Source organism: Bombyx mandarina, chromosome 23 (genome assembly GCF_030267445.1).
Source record: "Bombyx mandarina strain Sakado chromosome 23, ASM3026744v2".
NCBI classification, from domain to species: Eukaryota; Metazoa; Arthropoda; class Insecta; order Lepidoptera; family Bombycidae; genus Bombyx; species Bombyx mandarina.
The window spans coordinates 3,715,507-3,738,183 of record NC_143229.1 but is presented as its reverse complement, the minus strand read 5'-3'; the positions used below and the strand labels follow the sequence as shown (position 1 = coordinate 3,738,183).

General features: G+C 36.8%; 1 protein-coding gene across 1 annotated transcript; it reads right to left on the bottom strand.

Annotated features, from left to right (window-relative positions):
- Window positions 1–3,024: 3,024 nt before the first annotated feature.
- Ctr9 (RNA polymerase-associated protein Ctr9) lies at window positions 3,025–22,394 on the bottom strand. Its single transcript, XM_028185136.2, has 20 exons — window positions 22,215–22,394; window positions 22,036–22,134; window positions 20,886–21,125; window positions 20,543–20,811; window positions 19,579–19,774; window positions 18,780–19,007; window positions 18,219–18,425; window positions 17,526–17,680; window positions 16,582–16,752; window positions 15,072–15,286; window positions 14,628–14,785; window positions 14,307–14,435; window positions 13,519–13,781; window positions 11,449–11,665; window positions 10,590–10,801; window positions 9,885–10,014; window positions 7,648–7,883; window positions 6,675–6,791; window positions 6,035–6,268; window positions 3,025–5,537 (listed from the first exon to the last, which is right to left on the bottom strand). Exons 1-20 carry the CDS (start codon window positions 22,248–22,250, stop codon window positions 5,357–5,359), a joined length of 3,693 nt encoding a protein of 1,230 aa, XP_028040937.2. The 5' UTR covers window positions 22,251–22,394; the 3' UTR covers window positions 3,025–5,356.
- Window positions 22,395–22,677: the final 283 nt, after the last annotated feature.

Sequence of the window (22,677 nt, the reverse complement as noted above, 5' to 3'; positions counted from 1 at the left end):
AGGTGTAGATTTGGACTTATAAATATTGATAATACAATATATATATAGATGAATAGAACAAGTTGTATTCTGAGATACGTAGATGTTCTCTTTAAGGAAAAATTCACTTCAGCACAAAAGTTGCCTAAGTCCTTATTACCTTGTAACATTAATGAAATTAATCAGAAAAATATTTTCAAATATCTGACATTAACGCTAGTTTTCACGTTTGATAATGAAAGAAGACGATAAGAAATAGAAATGCAAAATTCGACTTCTCTCTTAATATCTCTATCTTCTTAATGTTTTTATGTTGCTATCATGAAGCTGTCCCACATTTTGTGCTGGTTATCCTAGTCTTTACGACAAACATATAACACTAATCGAATTTACAAAATTATTATAATAATACTGCATTTTTGGTCCATTTATATTAAAAGTGAAATCTTTTCTCTTTAGTTTAATTTCCAATGTAGAGGTTGTAAATATGCTCCTAAAGATATGTGAATAAATGTGAATCTCAATCAGAAAGGGGATTGCCCACTCTCCATAGTGTGCTAGGCCCAAGATGGACATCAATTATTACTATAAAAATGTACTGATTCAAATTCTTAAATGTATTGGATATCTAAAAAATATATTGAAATTGACGCCACTATTATAAAAAATATAATAAAAATAAAAACTCGTTTTGAGGTTAATTTTCTATATAAATAAGTGTCGGATTGTGAGATACTTCAAGAACTTTTCTTTTCTTAATGTTTAAGATGTTCCTAATGTATTTTTATCCAATAGGGTATAAAAACACACTTAATTCTTTAAATATCTATATTTTCTTCATCTTCATACACAATTAGTATCATCTAAAAATAGCAAAGGAGAGCATATACACGGTTTTAAATCTCGGTCAGGGTAAAACCACAATTCACACAATGTTTTTTAGTCGTAGTATGAAACGTTATTGATAAAAGTAAAATAAATCGAAGAAAAATCAGAACACATCCATTTTGTACGCAAGCACAACACCACAAGCAGCAAGCGAAGTGTCAGTCAGTGAGATTAAATTCAGTGTTGTCAGTATAAAGAAAAATAATTACATGAAATTCATATATCGATTATTTTTTTAAATAACCGATAATTGATTTATATCTTAATCTTTTTTTTACGAGTACACATTATTTTTTATGTTTTTGTTTTAGTTGTACATATTTAAATAACAATACTAGTAAAGTTTTTTTTATTGCTTAGATGGGTGGGCGAGCTCACAGCCACCCTGGTGTTGCTAAGTGGTTACTCGAGCCCACATACATCTACAACGTAAATGCGCCACCCACCTTGAGATATAAGTTCTTAGGTCTCAAGTATAGTTACAAGTTAAAGTCCAATGGGTATGTCTTCGATGTTATTTTATGTGCATAAAATCCATTAAAATCGTTTGATTAATGATAATACTTAAAATGATTTATTTATATGTTTTATTTATATACTCAAAATATTTACTTCATACGTAAAAGGATTTGAAGCTGGCAATATTTTTCCCGCAAAAATAAAAATCCTTGTTTTTTCAATAGAGTTACTTTTTTTAAACTACTTATTGTAAACTATAGTGGCGCTTATTTGCAAGAAAGTAAATGCATATTTATTTATGACAAAATTAATGCACTAAGTATTTTTTCTATAATCTATTGTCCGCTTTGGGCCGAAAATGGGCCATCCCCTTTATTCTATAAGTCAAGAGTTAATGTATCATACTTATATCTAAATCGAATATACAATGTTTATAAGAACCTTCGTTTTATTTTTAATAATAAATTACCTAAATTAATATTTGACGTTTTTGGGAAATACTTAAGCACCATCTACCATATTTTTAATCTATAACAATCAAGGAAACTTGTTTTTCACTATGGCAAACAAATTCTTGAAGTGTCATTTATAGTGGAGTTTAAGCCAGTTTTAATGAACTATTGTATTCAGTATTACTTTGATGTATAAAAATTGAATGAGTAGAACGAAAAGTTATTTTATCTGGAGTTCCATGGGCAAAGAGAATTCACCGTCAGGCCGTCAGGTGTGTTTGCTTGTCGATGTACATGCTCGTCCTAAAAAGGCAATAAAAAATGCTCTAATTTAAATGTACTTGTCGAAAGAAATCGAAAAGCGACTTTTTTATTGTCCTTGTAGGTAGACAAGCATACGACTCACTTGATGGTGCGTGGTTACCGTTACCCATGGGCGTCAGCAATGTCAGGGGCAGAAACAGCTGCTTGCCAACCGACGTCCAGCGACATTGTTTAATTTTCTCCAACTCTTGTAACTTTTACGGATTCTAAATGGTCAGTAAGTGCTACCATTATTATAGATATTGAGTTATATAATAATTTCACATAACTTCACTCTCGTTCCCTCCTAAAAGTTCAATCGCCGACGTGAGTGTTGCCAGAATAGTTAATTATAAATAAAAATACCAATATTTGTCTCGATATTTTATTCTTCAAAACTATCAATTTTGTCACTATCTAAAATTGAAAAAAAATTATATTAATAATGCAGTCATAACACATACTTATGATTAAAGATATTGAGAGTATAAATTGAACAGAAATACGAGGTTGGCGCATGTTTTTTTAACATATTATATGTATTGTGTACGTACATGAGTAAATTATATCATAATCTGTTAAAGATGAGCTTTTCATAAAGGTTTTCGGATTTACAGAAACTGATGGAGGAGTCTCCAAATAACGAATTAACTTAATAACATGATGTACCTACTTATTAATATGTGTTCTTAAATATCAGTGATGAAATATATAATGGCGAATAGTTAAAGGGACTAACATATCTGTCACATAATACGTACGAATCATGTAGGTAGCCATGTAACAGCAAATGTTGGACATCCATACTTATAAATACATTTAGTTAACAGAATAAAAAGAAACTGTGAGGTAAGTAATAAATATAATTAAGCAATGTTCATATTAACACAAACTTACACAACTTGAAAGGTAATGGGATGGATGTAACTCAAAACAAAAACGATACAATATCTGTTCTATTTATTAAAAACGTCTCCAAATCACAAATATTTTCCAATGCTATATAAAATATTTTGATTCCATTGGCCGTTTAATGTGACATATAATATTGTGAATGCATACAGCACTCACAATATTATATGTCACTTTTTTTAAATCCATTTAACTGTTATTACTAATTATCTTCATCAGTAGTTTATAAGGAAAAAGAAACTGATGTTTTGATATCTTTTTACTATACAATTTTCAAGATGAACCTGAAAATGTGTTTTTAATCTTTTGAAATTTTAACAACATATAGATACGATAAAAGCTAGACTAAGCTGTATCAGAAAAACAATTATGTGCCTATACATAGTCTGTTTTATTTCATATTTAAATAAATTATGAGTATGTGTATAATTAAATAGTTATGCCAAAAAATAACATAGATGTTCTCTGTAAGGCAAACATTCACATGGATACTCCTAATATCAGATTGTGTGAAAACTAAAATAAAAATTCACCCGAGAACTGCTCGTAAAACAGATTTGCAAGACGTCAAAGTATCTACATAGTTGGCAACACTGAAATACTCATAAATAAGATACTTCTCGAATCTTTGACCACATTCAATACAACAGCGGGTGTCCGCAGTCAATAAAATAATGCTGAAATCGAAATTCTAAAATATTTAATATAAAAATCAAGACATTTTTATAGACTTCAACTATTGAACGCCACTGACACAAGGGAGTATACAAAGTGAACCAAAATTAGGTTTAGAAAAACAACGCTTTTTTTTCTCATAAATAAACAAAACGAATGAGTAATTTATATGAATATTACAAAGTTATAAATACGGAAAGTTTATGTAAATAATTTTAAAGATTATAAACAAGACATGAAAGTTCTTAGTGTTCACGCAAATTCTAGATTTAGCATAATTGAATTGAATAGGATAATATAATTAAGTTAATGACCTATATACGCCATGTCGAATTGCTTTATTTCGTAAGGCTATCAAAGGACAATGCCCATTTTCTATGGGCGTTTGGGCCCCTAAAAAAAGTTGTCATGTCATGATGGTTTTAACTTAATTTGATAGACAAAGAAATATCGTTTCATATTTAGAAAACGATTTTTATATTCTCACCCAGGTTTAAGAGAAATCTGTTTTTTTTCTGCAGCTAAAATTAAGATGTTAATTGTTTTCTTCGAAATCAATAATCGCTCTCATAATTATTTACAGTATTAAATAAGTTAATTATGGTTAATGTTGGTAGAAATAAGCCCTTACGTACATTTTATTATTATTATATCCTCATAATAATAATAAAATGAAATGAAAATCCGGAAGCCGGCAACGATATTGTTGTTGTTGTTGTTTTTAAATTCACCAATAAGCAGGCAAAGAGCGTAGCCTATACAGCCTAGTCTGTCGAAGTTATATATTTTTTATGTCAATAAAAAGCCGGTGTATCTCTTTTTATTGCTTTTTGGGAGTTTTGACGTCAACTCGACGAATACCACATTGACTGAGCATAAGTTTACGCAGATCTTTTATACACAATATTACAAATACAAATAATACAAATTACACAATAAACTATTAAAACATTAAAATAAAAATTCAAGTGACGCTTCACTAGGGTAGCTGCCAAATCTCTCTGATCATATTATATAATAAGAATAGAATAATGGTAGGCTATTGATATTTTTATTAATGGAATCATTAATATCTAAAAATATTAAATAATTCATGGTTTTAAGTAATAATTATTATTACAATATATACATATTGAATTGAACAAAAATAAACTAAGAAGCCTGTGAATTATAAGCATTAGCTATTTTTTTTAAATTTGTTGTTCAAGTCACAAACAACTCTTTCGTTTGACAGCATATAGGTTTGCTATAAGGCTGTATGGGCTAAGCCCTTTGCTTATTGGCGAATTTAAAAACTATGGCATGGATAGTTTTGGGATGTTATCAAATAAGTAATTTATTTTTTTGGAAAACAATGCCAGGTTGAAAGAAATGTTGATACATAAACTAAACAACGTGAAAAAATAAGGCATAGTTTTTCAAGTACAAATAGTTTTGACATAAAGTTGGCCCACTTTTGGGCATTGTCCTTTATTAAGTAGTCAAGTAATTATGTTAGTTTTCCATTAGGAGTCCAATAATAAAAACAAAACGTTCACAGTACATAGTTCAAACTATTCTTACACAACAATTTTTAATGCTGGATATTATTAGATAAGATTTCCCTTGGGGTTGCCATACCATTCAAGGAAGTGACGTTCAAAAGTGTTGTCAATAAGGTCAACATAATATAATTACAACAAAGTAAACTAATTTTCGTCATCGCTAGCCGATACGGATTTCCTTGAGACGGGCGTGTCGGGTCTCGAGTTCCTTGACCCGGAACGCGACCTTGACCCGGAGCGAGACCGCGAGCGCGACGCTCGTGACCCGGATCCGCTCCGGGAACCGCTCTTCGAACGAGAACGGGATCGAGATTTGCTCTTTGACCTGAAGAAGAATTTTGTATTTTATATACATTTATTCAGGTGGTAGGACCTCTTGTGAGTCCGCGCGGGTAGGTACCACCACCCTGCCTATTTCTGCCGTGAAGCAGTAATGCATTTCGGTTTGAAGGGTGGGGCAGCCGTTGTAACTATACTTGAGACCTTAGAACTTATATCTCAAGGTGGGTGGCGCATTTACGTCGTAGATGTCTATGGGCTCCAGTAACCACTTAACACCAGGTGGGCTGTGAGGTCGTCCACCCATCTAAGCAATAAAAAAAAACCACTTAATTGAGATCCGTACAAATAAATAATAATAAACATAGCGCTTACAATATCTCCAAGCTGGGATTTTGTTCTTTGTTATGGATATTGGAGAATCGTACAAGACATCAGGAACATTCAGGCTTCGATTGTTAAACATTTTAAATATACTGATTCCGACCAGACTATGAACTTGACGATCCACAGAAAAATTGGTTTTCCATTTAATTTTCTTACCTGGATCGTGATCTAGAAGGACTCTTAGACCTGGAACGACTTTTAGATCTGGATCGACTCTTGGATCGGGATCGACTCTTAGATCTGGATCGACTCTTGGATCGGGATCGACTCTTAGATCTGGATCGACTCTTGGATCGGGATCGACTCTTGGATCGGGATCGACTCTTGGATCTGGATCGACTCTTTGACCGGGAAGCGCTCTTCGACCTCGAACGAGATCTGCTCTTTGACCTGTTGAATATCGAATGGAAATTATATATTTAACTAGCGGACCTGACAGAAGTTGTCCTGTGAATGAATACAAAAAAAATCATTCAAATTGGTCTAGCTGTTTAGGAGGAGTTACTGACAGTAGAAATATATATCGACGCTTGAAAGGCAAACGTGACTAAGCGACAATGCGTGAACTTTACAGTAGACTAATTTAAAGTTGAAAAAAAATCTTTTTTAACGAATCTAGCTGTAGGATTGAAATGATTTTAATAGACCTAGAATTTTTTTTTTGCGCATCGAATATGGTTATTGCCTATCATTTATGTACAAAGCAGTTATTGTCGCTTAGTCACGTTTGCCTTTCAAGCGTCGATATATTAAGGTTGTAACAGCTACTGTTAGATTATTGCGAGCGTATACACACCTGGAACGAGATTTAGACTTGGATCGGCTCTTGGACCTGGAGCGGCTCTTCCCGGAACCGGACCGAGAGCGGCTGCGAGACTTGGACTTGGAACGACTCTTCGACTTTGATCTGGATCTGTAAGCATTTAAAAACTTTACTCTTAAAGGCTTTCGTCGCCTTACTGGAAAGCCATCCTGTCGTGGCGTGCAACCTCTTTGACAGGATATTAGAACTACAACGACTAGACATAGACACAGACTAAGACAGACTTGACAAAAATTTAAAAAGAAGTGGAACGAGGGCGGACGTGACTAGCGGCACGCAGTACATTTTTTGACTTCTTAAAAGACACACAAAAAGACGACAAGAAACGAACCGACCGTTCTCTTAAACATATAAAATAGTCGACAAAAGAACGAACCGACCGTTCAACTGATCCTTCGACCGTTCACATCCGATGTGTTAAGTATAAACAGTGTATTTGTTTGGACTTGTTGTTTTTGTAACAGTAAATTCACTAAATTGAGTGGAAAGAAGTCGTCGTGGCCTAAAGGATAAGACGTCCGGTGCATTCGTATCTAGCGATGCAACGGTGTTCGAATCCCGCAGGCGGATACCAATTACTCTAATGAAATACGTACTTAACAAATGTTCACGATTGATTTCCATGGTGAAGGAATAACATTGTATAATAAAAATCAAACTCGCAAAATTATAATTTACGTAATTACTGGTGGTAGAACCTCTTGTGAGTCCGCGCGGGTAGATACCACCACCCTGCTTATTTCTGCCGTGAATCAGTAATACGTTTCGGTTTGAAGGGTGAGGCAGCCGTTGTAACTAGACCTTAGAACTTATATCTCAAGGTGAATGGCGAATTTACGTTGCAGATGTCCATGGGCTCCAGTAACCACTTAATACCAGGTGGGCTGTGAGCTCGTCCACCTATCTAAGTAATAACAAAAAAAGGGATGAGCTTTATCTGTATTACCTATCGCTATCGGAGGCCGACATGATTCTCTTCCTTCCCTTGGTGGCGGGCGGACTCCCGCTGCCGCTCTTGCTGCGACTTCGACTGCGGCTACGCGACTTCCTCGAGTTATCCGAGTCGGATTCCGAGGTGGATATGGTCTCCTTGGAGACGATCTTGGCGCGTTGCTTCGCGCTGAGCTTCTCTTCTGCAGCTTTCGCTTTGGCGCGTTCCCGGCGACCGATGCCCTTTTCACCCTGATCGAAAAGATGAACAACGAATTGAGAGGAACATCAATGCAAGGAAAGGATTGTTAGTGGACTTGACTAATGGACTTTTTGGTGGAATCCGAGGAGTGAAGTTGTGTGATTTCTTTAATTTTGTCTATTTTGTCTTTTTTTCAGGTTTAAATGTGTAATAACGGTGGTTTATTAACTGTTGTTATGTTCTGCAAAGATAAAAAACGATTGTCTCTCTCTTCGTTTAATTTATTAAAATTACATATGTAGATCTTCTTCTTATTTATTTTTTGACTCTGGCAAGGTTTATGCATTAGCCAGCGTCAAGTAATAAGATTTTTATTCAACGTTTTAATTACTTACAGTTTATGGATAATAAAAAACGAAAGAACGAACGAAACCCAAATTAATCAACAGAGAAGAGAAATGAGAAGAGAAAACAACAGAGAAATGAGATGTGATAATATGGGATGAAACCTCAGTAAAATGGTGGTTATTTAGTGTTTCTTCAGGTTCAAATGTGTAATAACGGTGGTAATGGTTTATTAACTGTTTAGTATCTGTGAAAGTGCACAAATATGGGAAAATGAAATAAAGCCACTGAACGTAACTTCTCGGGATCCTCCAAAAAGTCCACTGAAAAATGTCTCAGTAAATTCCCACTATTTTACTGAGAGTATATTTCATCCATATCATCTCATTTCATTTAATTTCATACTAATTGATTAAGTTTCCTTTGTTTTTTATTATTCATCAACTGTAAATAATTAAAACGGTGAATCATAAAAATCTTATTACTTGACGCTGGCTAATTAATTGCACAAACCGTGCCGGAGCTAAAAATTATAAGGAAGAAGACTTTGCTAATTGGTATATTCAAATTTCCATATTATATATGTTCATATGCCTATATCTATATATTAATATGTAAAGCAAAAACTTTGTACCCCTTTTTACGAAAATTGAGTGGGCAGAGGAGTATGAAATTTCCCATACATACAGAGAATATAGTGAAGAGATGAAGAATGCTAATATTTTTTAAATTATGCATAAATAATACATTAAATCAACAAAAAAATAACATTACACACACTACCATGTATTTGACACAGACACGCGTGCATGCTATTTGTTTATTGTCAAACTTTTCTTATTGCTTAAAGTCTGTGATCAAATTGAGAATATTTGTCTAAATTCTAGAAGTATAATAGTCTTTGACAATAGAATCATAATAGTGTACAAACTTATAATTTAAATTAATTATGGTTGAACTTCGACTACCGGGGGACCACAAGTATAATAATAAAATTTGTTCATCACACAAAGCCCACTGAGTTTCTCGCCGGATATTCTCAGAGGGTCGCGTTTCTGTTCCGGTAATAGATTCTGTGAAGCTCTTGCTAGAGATTAAGAGCCCCGAGAGCTCATTTACTTGACCGGAGAATCTAGTATCCCGAGGTTATTAGAGCAGGTAAGAAAAAATCACACAAATTTTAGCCTGATGTGGGAATCGAACCCACGACCCTCGACTCGGCAGTCGCGAGCGCTACTACTGAACTTTTTTTTAACACATTTTATGACCTGATAACTAAGACTTTTAAGTCATGTCTTATTTTAATTTATATTCTTATTTTTATGAAAAATGATAATATGGAGTGAAATGAAATGGAATGAAGATGATTAATTTGAGACATTAATCAATTGGGATGAAATTAAATGAAATGAGATGATAAGGGATGAAATATAATCTCAGTAAAATGGTGGTCATTTACTAAGATGTTTTCAGTGGACTTTGGAGGATCCCGAGAAGTTACGTCCAGCGGCTTTGTTTCATTATCTCACATTTGTGCACTTTCACAGATATTAAACAGTTAATAAACCACCATTATTACACATTTAAACCTGAATAAAACACCAAATAGACAAAATAAAACAAATCACACAGCTTCACTCGTCGCGTTCCCGCCAAAAGTCCGCTGCTACCTGCTGCAGCCAGTCGAAATAGTGATGTGAGTTTACCCGTTTCCTGCCCTTCTTCCTGGGCGGGTCGCTGTCGCTGCCGGAGCCGCGCTGCTCCCTGCGCTTCCTAGACTTGCCTTTCTTCCCTTCGCCGCCTTCGCGTTTACGCTTCTTCTGTTTTGCCTCGCGTCTGTTACAAATAAATCATAAGTCACGCGAGGTCAATGAATCCTAAATTATTGACACGCCGTAATAGGGCAAAGGGTTTGAACGCAACCATCGACAATCTTTTTTCTTTTACTTTTTTATCTATATTGTCTCAGCTCTTGGGTAACAATTATAATTAAGTTACAATCGGTGAGACCTTTAAAAGTTAACTGTCGATAAATAAATCGAGCGGCATGACTCCTTTCAGCATTACTAGTAACTTAGCTGCGAGCATCAGCTTGATGCTTAGATGGGTGGACGTGTTCGCGGCTCACCTGATGTTAAATGGTTACCGGAGTCCATAGACATCTACAACGTGAATGCGCCACCCACCTTGAAATATAAGTTCTAAGGTCTCAAGTATAGTTACAACGGCTGCCCCACCCTTCAAACCGAAACGCATTACTGCTTCACGGCAGAAGTAGGTAAGGTGGTGGAACCTACCCGTGCAGACTCACAAGAGGTCCTACCACCAGTTGATACGTGGTTCCGCTGAAATAGCCTCTCAAGGCTATCAGCTTAGGTAGGATAAAGTTGAATTAATGAAACAACGGTTACTTTTCTTCAGGCGGACGATCGCTCCCGCTGCCGGGCGAGTCCGATATGTACTCGTCTCTCCTCCTCCCCCTCCCCCCGCCCCGGGGCTTGCTCTCCGGCATCTCGGTGAACAGCAGCGCGTTCTTCGTCTTCTCCTTGTACTCCTGTCGCTTCTGGAGCATCTCGACGGTGCTCTTCTGTTGTTGTTCTTCCCGGATCCGCCGCTCCTCTTCCTGGACGAACGAAACAACATATTTGGTTTTTTATAGGTTTATCAATATGCTTACATTCAAGACGACGTATCGAATAGTCAATGTAGGGATAATTAAGTGAGGGTAGTCAGACGAACTGTGGACACATTTGTAGGTTATCTGTTATGGAAAATATGCCACATGAGTAAAGTATTAATTATATAGGAATGTCTATCTTAGAGAGAGAGAACATACTTTACAGCACACCAAAACACAATTAACATTAGAAAACAGACTTCCAGACAACCGTTTAATTAACAGAAATTCTGGAAAAGATAAAGATCCAGCAGGTATGTTGTGGTGTACTATTAAGAATACATTATTAAAGAAAATAAATACGGACAATAAATAGATATACGTTCACATATAGTTACATAGTTACATATAGTTACATATAGATATAAGTTTACATATAATATACTGTACAATATAATATTATATATTAATCAAATGTAATTTTGGAAAATATAACTGGTTTTCAAATTGAACGAACAAGATTGAGATAAATGTGTTTATAGGTAACCAAGTTACATTGGTAATGACGATCAACTTTTGACTAAGATAGAAGTGAAACTTGTGAGGGAGGGAATGAATTGTTTTCCCTTCCTTTTGCGACACAATACACGCACCTGTTGCCTGCGGAAAGCCTCTCGCTGTTCCCGTTGTTTGTCCCGCAGCGACAGCTCCTCGTGGTGTTGCCGGCGCGCACGTGCGACGTGCCACTGCGCCTGCGACAGTAGGTCCGCGCACGTGCGCGCTTCCGCCGCCGCCCCACCCCACGGGCCGCCCCCCGCCGCGCCCGCACCCCCTTCTGCCGCGCCCTCAGATGATAGCCGTTCGAAGTATCTGACAAAGATAAATTTTCATTTTCAGGTTCATCTTGACAATTGTATAGTAAGAAAAGATATCAAAACATCGATGCGATTTCCGCTCCAGGGGGAGCCGCGCGGAAGCTCCAATCTCGGCGTGCCGTGCTCGAGACGTGGTCTCGCCGCCTGGCGGACCCGCCTACGGGCGACGGACCGTCGAGGCGATCGAGGTGAATCGCGACCGAGGACGTCTCACCTTGAGCGACGCAGGTGCTCACGGGACATGGCTGTTTCGGTCGCTACCTGCACCTCGTCGCCTGGAGGGAGCCGACGCCGAAGTGCCACCACTGCAGTGGCTGCAACGAGGACACGGCGGAGCACACGCTCGCGTACTGCAGCGCCGCGTCCTCGTTGCAAAAATAGGACCGGACTTGTCGCTTCCGACCGTCGTGGCTACGATGCTCGGCAGGGACGAGTCCTGGTAGGCGATACTCGACTTCTGCGAGTCCACCATCTCGCAGAAGGAGGCGGCGGAACGGGAGAGGGAGAGCTCTTCTTCCCTCTCGGCGCCGTGCCGCCACCGAGCCGGGGGTCGGAGGAGGGCGTTTGTCCAGCTCCGGCCCCTATGAGGAGGCAGTCTCTTCCCGGTGATGGTCACGGCGCGACCTAAGGGCGTTGAGGCTGCGCCGCATGCTACCGTCACTCTAGCGCACTGGCACCAGGAGGACGAGACAGCGCGTCGGCTTCTGCGGACTGCGATGCAGTCCGCATTTTCGTCGTGGCTGTCGTCATCGAACATACTGTGGAAGAGCAACCCGGTCGACGGTGTATCGCGTTTCGACCCGGCAGGCTGGTTCTGGCCCAGCGGGGTATCCCGGAACACCAGCGGCACCGCCCGGGCGGCCTGGTAGGGCCGCCGTACCGCGGAGACCGACGTCGTTGGTCGTCGACCATCGCCTCGACGACCCGTCCTCGGGGTGGCGCCGCGTGTCTGGTGGTAGTGTTGACCGCGGGAACCCCGCTACTCTGACCGGGTTTTGACCCCGGACGGAGACCGGACGTCGGGTGTAAGAGTGCAGGTGAGTCGTTTTGTGGGTAGGGCCCTAAAATTCCTTGGGCCCGCGGTCTGCTCCCAACACCTTACAGATTGTCAAGTCCCACATACCCCGCGCGCCCCTTAGGCGCGGGGACCTCGTAGGAGGTTCGGCCACCGGCCCGAAAAAAAAAAAGATTTGTATGGAGTTGGAACGTTTGCTTACGTTTGCCGTTAGGGGCGCTGTTCCAACTGCATACAAACTTCAGTTAACTTGTACGCTATCGATAACTTTTTTTTTATTGTCTAGATGTGTGAACGAGCTCACATCCCACCTGGTGTTAAGTAGTTACTGGAACCCATAGACATCTACAACGTAAATGCGCCACACACCTTGAGATATAAGTTCTAAGGTCTCAAGTACAGTTACACCGGCTGCCCCACCCTTCAAACCGAAACGCATTACTGCTTCACGGCAGAAATAGGCGGGGCGGTGGTACCTACCCGTGCGGACTCACAAGAGGTCCTACCACCAGTAATTACGCAAATTATAATTTTGCGGGTTTTGATTTTTATTACACGATGTTATTCCTTCACCGTGGAAGTCAATCGTGAACAATTGTTAAGTACGTATTTATGATTACGATTCGAACACCGTTGCATCGCTATATACGTATGCATCGGACGTCTTATCCTTTAGGCCACTACGACTTCAAAACGTTAAAAAACTCACACTAAGCACACTGCTTATGCAATAGTTTGCCATCCTGAGAAAAGATGTCCCTTCGTAGACCTCGCCCCCTCTGTATTTGCATGCCGTTGCTACTAATATGAGTGAGATCTGGTTGCGTGCGTACCTGTGCGAGACCTGCAGCTCGTGCACGGCGCGCAGCACGAGCGCGAGGTCGGCGCGGTCGTCCTTGAGCACGGCGGCGGCGCGGCGGCGCAGCGTGAGCGCCGTGTTGTACTGCAGCGCGGGGTCGTGCGGCGCCACGCGGCGCGCCCGCAGCAGCGCCCCCCGCGCGCACCGCGCCCGCCCCGCCAGCCCCTGCGCGCGCGCCACCCACGTCAGCCACTCCACGTCGTGCTGCATGCGGAACTTGCGGATGCAGTTCTCGTACTGCGCGACAAACATGTACATCTCGCTTAACGTTTCTTTGACTCAAATTAGTTGGGTCATCTCTATAGCTGTTTTAACATAATAGTTCCCCACAGATGTGCAGTTAAACCAACAATCGAAATCATAAAAATTTAACAAAATTAAATAACCTTAAATTTTTAAACGAGCAATTCTTGTATATAAATATATGTATATTCTTCAATATGTATATAATATGAATCTCGGAAACGGCTCTAACGATTTTTATAAAATTTAGTATACAGGGATTTCGGGGGCGATAAATCGATCTAGCTACAATTTATTTTCAGAAACATGTTGTTTTATTCGTTTTTTCAATAATCAATTTTATCGATAATCAACTTAAACATAATCTTTTTTTTTATTCAAAGAAAATAATAAATAATATAATATCAATATGTAATTCGTATTTAAATATAATTTCTAAAAAACACAATTTATCAAAAACAAAAAAAATATGCCGAGCAAAGCTTGGTCATCCTCTAGTAATTATTTACAACAACTTACCATCTGTATGGCGTTAATGTACTGTTTTTGTTCAACGTAAATATGTGCAATATTCATCCATACATCGGGAAAGTCCGCCGTCGCTTCGCGCACTTGTGCGAATATGTCGCGTGCTTCGTTTATACAGCCCTGGAATGCGAAAAAAGTAAATAAAGTAAATGAAAAAAAAAGCTGAATTGATAACAAATGTGTAAAATAAAATAAAATCAAAGTTCAGAAATATTTCTGTTCTATTCTTTATAATAGAAACAAACGTTAAACAATACTGTCAATAAGGGTAGTACAATCAGACACAGAAATATATTTTTATTTTTTATTTACCTTATGAGCCAACACACAACCGATTCCGTTTGCAGCCCAGATGTTCTTTGGATCGGTTTTCAAAACTTGCTTGTACATCGTTAGGGCGCGTTCTTGATGTCTCTTTTCCCTGTCCTTCTCACGACATGGCTGGTGAAGAGTTTGAAGCCACACGTTTCCTGATTAGAACAAAAATTTCAATAGGTGTGTTTCAATAATACATAATAAATAGTGTCATTCTTTTTACATATACTTAAAATGTATTTAGAAATAAGTTATAAAAGTTGCAGTTACAAGCGAAACAAGCAACTCATTATAGTAAATAGATACATTTAATTTAAAAAAAAAATTGGAAATATTTCAGTTATTCATATTGATGACGTTGTAGGGGATTTTACGCCAACATAAACTATTAAAACTCTGGTTCAATTTACCATATATTCTTCTATAATTTATCGTACTCACCAAGAGCAATGAGGGAATAAGCATCATTGGAAGTTGAAGAGTTCTGTAAAATCCTTTCAAACTTCTTTTGTCCAGGACCCCACTCTTGTTGAGCCAAATGGAGATTTCCCAACAACGACCAGGTGTCAGGATGTTCTGTGTTCACTTTCAGAGCTTCTTTGAACCAATCTGAAGCTTCATATATCTGACCTTTATCGCGAGCCATACATCCTAACCTGTTAATTTTAAGCTTTTATAAAAATAAATTTGGCACTATTTTGTAGACTGTAATCTACTATTTATAGACTATAAAATCCCACCTGCCCTGGTAAAACTGGAAAGACCTCCGGGCCACCAGTGATCTCTCAAACATAAAAAAACTACTATAAAATATTATCTGTATTATATTCTGTGATGAGAGTGTCACGAACATACTTAAAATTTTGTATGAATATTATTTGTTATAAGTGTGAGTATTATTAGTGTTGGTTGCGCGCGGATGTAGTATAGGATGCGTAGTGCATTATCGGGATGGCGCCACCTTTGGGGTTTGTCAGTTACTAATTACCGCGAGCGTAATTTAATCCAAAGCGTGGTGTTAGCTCCCGATCGATAACGCTTCACCGCTAGCTGCCTAGATGGCGGCACATGTACCGTTGTGCATGTAGTGCTTGTGCTTACGAAAAGCTACGTGAGCTTTTATTGCTGCTTCCGTGTAATCATTCGCCCGCCCGCTCGCTTATGTGTATTTAATTTATATCTTTAGTTTGATTACTAGCTTTTATTTACCGCTATATAGTTTTACCGCTCCGCTAATTATAAGTGACAAACATTTGTCACATACGCTTAGGACGGCTATTTACACGCCTTTCTACAACCCCGCTTTATATGCTCCCGCCGCAGGAGGGCTATTTACACGCCCCCTTGCTACCCCAAGTGTTGTATTAAAATGTAAACATTCAGATGATATAAAGACACCAGAAAGATATATGGAAGCCACATTCAACTATAAATTGTACTAGTTAAATTGTTTTTTATATGACAATCTATTCATAATATGTAACTAGATGATGATTTTTTTTTTTGATAACGCCATATTTTTGTGTGTTTAAAGCGGTTAGTTGCCCTCAATTAAGAAAAATAGTATTATTATTCGCCAATAGATGTCTGGAAGAGTTGATTATTGAAAACACGAATAAAACAACATTTTCTGAAAATAAATTGTAGCTAGATTGATTTATCGCTCCCGAAATCCCCTGTATACTAAATTTTATGAAAATCATTGGAGCCGTTTCCGAGATTCAGATTATATATATACAAGAATTGCTCGTTTAAAGGTATAAGATAATAATAATAAGATTTTGAAGGCAAGGAAAGGAAGGATTTTGAACTATCTCTTATATAGATTTATGCAATATTTAGTTCTTGGCTCAATTCTACTTTGTAAGCGTGCTGATTACATCTAATATTAATTCAAAAATTCTTATCTTATATCTAATTTTTACCCATATTTAAAATAAACTCATATTACCTTAAATAACAATCAATATAGTTTGGATGCTCCTTCAGTATGTCTTTATAAAGTTTCTCAGCTTTGTTGTACATGCACAAAGCTTCGTTCAACCTCGCCAGGTTGTACATTGTCGTCACCGCTATTGAATTGTAGTATTGTGCGTCTAATGCCTCTGCATCAGATTTCTCCCTAAAAATAAAAAAATAATATTAATCTTGTTATGTCTTAGACTTTAATATTAGATTGTGTTAGATTAGGTTAGACATTTGTATCTCTACTTATATGAGCATTTACAAATCAAGACATTTCCATGTAACTAAGATTACTAAAGTAAGAAATTTCATATAAGTTTAAGGAAGCGTGCTGGTTATTTTTATATTGTCACAGGTTCGCTACAAGAAAGGGCTGATTGCAATTCAGCACGTGTGACGTCATTTGAGGCCAAAATTTATGATGAGCCAAGCAAAGTTCATAGCTAGCTAACTAAATAGTTAGTCAATTATTACATCATGCATTTAATTTTACCATATTTATATATTAAATTCTCACTTCATATTTTGCAATTTACAATTGTAAATGAATTATTCAGTAATACTTCTCGAAAATAGTAAATGTAGGAACTTCGATTTGGTTAAGATCTAAATTGTAATACTTTTTGATTTAGATGCTTTGTAGAATACTGCGACATTCCACAGATTATTATTAAAACTCATTAAAATTAATTTGATTTCATTGATAATTCTAATGAACTCTTAGGCATTCCAAGATAACACAAACTGCAAATTATTTAAACTTTTAATCTGATTACTAATAACTGATTTGTTCTACCTAAAACAACTTTTATGAGATCTCACTAGAGCTGTTAGACAGTTACGGTAATGTACTAATGTTGCGACAATTTAAATTATGCTGTTTGGCAGGCAACTTGTTTTATAGTTGATTTAAAAAGAACTTAAACATACCTTTCAAGAGCTTCTTCAAGATATTTTTTCGCTTCGTTCAAATTTCCTAATCTGTAATGTAGGGCTGCCACATTGTTCAATATTTCGGCTGGTATGTCAGCGTTTACTTTCTCCTTTAAAATTTTCATAGCAGTACTGTAAGCGTTTAGGGAACCCTGAAAATAATTTAATTTTATGTCAAAAAAAACAGACAAATATAGATCAATAGCATCCGATATCTATTGAATTTTCCAGTGATCTTGTATTAAATTTTAATTAAAGCACCAGGTGCTATGCATTTTTATTTTTCTATCTGCACTCCAGAGACCAGATAAATAGACTTTGCTCATCATATTATGAAACTTCTTATTTATATTAAGTGATAGACAGAAACTTTTTACAACGATCTGTAATTATAACACAGAGAAAACTTGGATTCCATTATAACGCTATAATGAGCAATGCTGCCGTTCATGTACACATCATAAATAGGTTATAAGGGCTTTCTTATTATGTTGACCTTGACCCTAAAAGGGTAGTTTCACAAAACGTGTTACTGGAGCTTGTTGAAACCCGATTGTCTTCTTTTATTGCTTAGATGGGTGGACGAGCTCACTGTCAATCTGACGTTAAGTGGTTACTGGAGCCCATGGAAATCAACAGCGTAAATGACGAATTCAACTCAAGTCCCTTAGTCACACACGAATTTGTTACCTGTAAATCATTTTGCTCCAATATTTGAGCCAACTCTATCCAAGCCTCCACGTCGTCTGGAAACTGTTCCGTGACCTTCTTCAAGTGTTGCCGAGCGATGTCACGTTTTGATTGCGACGGCGAATTGGCGTACAACGAACCCAATATCTTCATTGTCTCGTAGTTACCAGGCTGAGCTTTGAGTATTTTTTCAAAGCATTGTGCTGCCTAAATTACAAGAGAAAAAATCAAAGACTAAACTTTTACTGACACGCATTTATAGCTTGACTTGTATCTAATTCACCTATGGAATGGGCACTTTCAACGTAATTTTCACTAACTTCAAAGGATGTAATTAACTTGATATTTTGCACAAGTATTAAGGACCGATGACAATACAATAATTTTATTAGTTTGTCTTAATAATCTTACCAGGATCAACAGTGCCAAAAATGATTAATTGAATTTTTTGTTTGACTTTTTATGCGTATTTTTATATGGCTTTTAAACTATAATTACTTATATTCATTGTCGATCCAAATATTTTTTATTATTTTTTATTATTAATTGATCAATACTCACATTTTCCGTGTCCCCCCTGTAAATATACATTTGTCCTAGTCCATAATGGGGAAGTACAAAATTAGGAGGCGCAAACTGTGTGGCTTGATAATAATACTGGAAGGCCTTATCGCAGTCTCCTTGCGCGTGGAAGGCTCTCGCCAAGTGGTGGCAGCTCTCAGCTCTCATGGCTTCGTTTTCAGTATTGTGAAAGGCATGTAAAGCTAAATGCTGCACTTTGTTGTAGTCCTACAATTTTCATTATTATGCAAAAAGAATGCAGGTGCTTTTTTTATCATTTGAATTCTAACTTTAATAATTGTAAACCCTTTCGCTACGACAGGCCCCACTGCCAAGTGCTTTGTGGGAAACGGAGCTCCGTGTTGAAAATTAGCACTAACTGCAACTATACTGAGACCTCAGAACTCATATCTAAAGATATTTGCGTTGTAGATATCTATGGGCTCCAATAACCACTTAACACCAGGTGGACTGTGAGCGCGTCCACCCATCTATGCAATAAAAAAAAAACATTAGCCATACACCATATACGTGGTGCTTTGCAGTCGGTGACTATAGTTACCGATAATAGGGAAAGGGTTCAGCCACATCAGACATCTTAATTTATTAAGGAAATTCATCTATTTAATATGTACGTTGGATGCTTTTCAATTAGTAGTATTGGGATAAGAAGACTCAAATTATTATGTAGTAATGTAGTTTTGATGTTGTGCTGAAGCACGTCTACTCCAAAAGTATCTTGTTCTTGGAAAACAGACTACTTATACAAATAGTTTATTGCAAACAGCAAACAACCCACCTTTTTGAAAAAAAAATGATTGGCCAAATGGTTTAGAACCATAGGATTTTTTGGGTCAATAGCATAGGCTTTAGACAACATAATAACTGCTATTTTGTTTGATTCACTCTCCTGCAGATTTAATTTTAAAATGGAAAGTCCCACTAAAGCACCTACACATTGTGGATCTAATTGTAAAGCTCTTTCAAAGGCCATCCTGCAATAAATATATTTATTATTTCTTCTTCTTAGTCTCTTGCACTCTTGACAGAGTGGTCGTGGTCATCATTTGGGGTGGTGGTGCGCTTTACAAGAGGTCACCATTTCTACAATGCTTTAAAACTATATATATATATGTGTGTGTGTACTTCTTTTTTTTTGTATGCAATGTAGTACCCCTAGTTTTGTTCATACAATATAATAGAGATTTCAATCTCATGTCTTAAGATATGGGCTCCAGTAAACACTACAACAGATATACTGTATGACTTTTGATCAAAATTACACTTCTTTTTCCTCTTATACCATATATGTCAGGTTGGGGTGGCATGACCGCTTATCATGCGGCATTGGGCGTTGATATGTCATGACACAACATAAGTTTACGACATACCGCCTGCTTGGGTTATATGTCCAAATACTCATTGCAAAATGCCATAGCGAGGGACTTTTTCTGTTTTTCACTTTGGTATTTCTTTAACTTTTAATGAAAATGATTGGATTTGAAACTTTTGTTTAAAGCTTATTCACAGTTTTCTATTGATATGCAAATATTTCTATAAGCCCAAGCTGGTGAATTAACATATTTGACATGAATGGGATCACAAGTTACACATAAACAAATACTTCGAAATCTCAAGTGCAAAGGATTAAGTTACTCTGCTATTCAAACTGAAACAGTTTCTTAATAGCAGTAATGGACCAGGACCTCCAGTATCCAAAATCAGAATTTGCAGACAAGCCATAATTATTACGATATAGATACCTGGCTTTCTCCTGATTATTCAGCTTCATAAAACAATGTCCCATACCCAGTCTCAAAGCGGCTGGGCTGTCTGGATTTGTTCTAAGTGCTTTCTTATAAAAAGCTAGTGCCCCTCTGTAATCTTTACGATTGAAAGCTATGCAAGCTTTACCGAGCAATGAAGGCACATTATTTGGGGATTGATTTAGGACAAAGTTGAACTGAGCATCAGCCTGTTCCATTTTGTCACCTTCCAATAAGCAGAAATATGCTCTACCAAGAAGATGGTTCTGGAACATTTCAGATTATTAGAAAATAAAGCGACAATTAGCAATGATTAACTGATGCATTATTTTTCACTTGCCTGATCATACATAATAATTTTATCCGCCATAGTGTACAATAATGTTGCCTTTGTAAATAGTTCTTTTTTCTTATCTTTTGACTTCTCTTTGTTAGCTTCTTGCACATAGTATGCGGCCAACATGTCGAGAGCCCGCATCTGATCTCTTTCGAAATCCCGATAGTCAATGTTGGCATCTGTACGTGATGCTTCCAAGATCTTGAGGAAGTCATCGATTTTCTTTTGTTTGTAATATGCGAGCTAAACATAAAAAGTTGAAAACTTTTAACTGGAGCATAAAGTCAGTCACACTTAAGATGCAGAGCAACTGTTTCTTATTATATAACAGGTTAATAATAAATATGAATGTCCCGAAACCCAAATTGTACAAATTCCTTTTTATTATTTATTTTATTAATTTCAACCACAACAAATTCTACATTAGATCATATCAAATTCCACCTGATGTATGTATACAAATACATATCGAAGAAATTATATTGTGTAATAAAATTATTAATATGATAACCACAATGTTTTATGAATTTGCATATTTATTCATATATTCATAGGGTGCATTGTCTACCCATAAGATACCACAAAGCTGCCTATTCCCATGACGTAGTCATACTTTCAAATTTTTTGTGACATTTACACTGCTGACACACATGTCAGCATGTTGGCAGCGTTTGCTTCATAATATCTAAGACCCCCATTACGATAATTGTAGGCAATAAAAATAATGAAAATGTGTACTCCGAATTATGTATCATAAGTGTGAAATTATTTTATGATTGTATATTTAACATATTTTGATGTAAGTCTAAAAGAAGTTAGAATTGTCTACATCTTGCTAAAAGTAAAGAAACAGATAAGTATTTTACTGTGGTTTTTTTTTGTACTCGAAAAATTGCAGTTAATGTTTATATTTAAAACTGACATTATAAGTTTAAGGTAAAGTAATTTGTGAAAGTTCTTTGTAAACATATTTACTCAACTAATTGTTAAATGACCATTTACAGTTCAAAAACCTTTTTTAATTAAAGATTTTCTTGCATTTTATATTAGTTCATGTATTTGCAACGTTGTGATTGGTATAAAGTTTTAATTTTTTTCGTCTGCTATGATTATTTTCCCATAATAGAATAATATCGAGGTTAGGTTAACTCACTGCAACATTAATCCAAACATTGAGTTGTGAGCGTTCTTGTTGTAAAATACTGAGCACCTCATCGCCGGAAGGTAATTGTTCTGGATCCAGGTCAATCACCTAAAGAAATCAAATATTAATATAAAAATGTTACACGAACACTTTTTAAACGCCAAACTGAATTAGAGTTTTTATTTCACCTCGTCGGTGCTCATTAAAGGTATTTCCAGCGACATCTTGATTTTTTTTATTTTTAATTACTTCATTATACAAAATTCACTAGTTTGCTAACAAAATTTACCAAAACGTATATTTATCGCGTTTTTTGTGTATGTACAACATATTACAACATTTTTTTTTTTTTGAGTTTATGGCCTGGTATCTAGACCTTTAGGCCAACATATTACAACATAATCCTGTTGAGCACAGATTAGTATAATCATAGATTATATATCATTTTACTCTAAAGATATATATCACTCATCTAGCTCACTAGCCCATTTAGATCACTAGCTCAGTGATCCAATTCAATTGATTGGTCTCTCAATTAATTTATTTTTTCATCTTGATCATTTAGCTCAGTATACATATATCACTCACTTTAAATCTCTCTCACTTACACAAACCTGTCTTTAACTTTTATATTAGCCTAAGTTAGTTCTC

What these genes read in the sequence shown, in the direction of transcription:
- Ctr9 (XM_028185136.2), bottom strand. Translation starts at nt 22,250, where the DNA reads ATGTCGCTGGAAATACCTTTAATGAGCACCGACGAG. An exon ending in ATGTTTGGATTAATGTTGCA is followed by an intron (nt 21,126 to 22,035) that starts GTGAGTTAACCT and finishes TTTTATGTTTAG; the next exon opens with CTCGCATATTACAAACAAAA. An exon ending in TTATTCCCTCATTGCTCTTG is followed by an intron (nt 14,786 to 15,071) that starts GTGAGTACGATA and finishes TGTTCTAATCAG; the next exon opens with GAAACGTGTGGCTTCAAACT.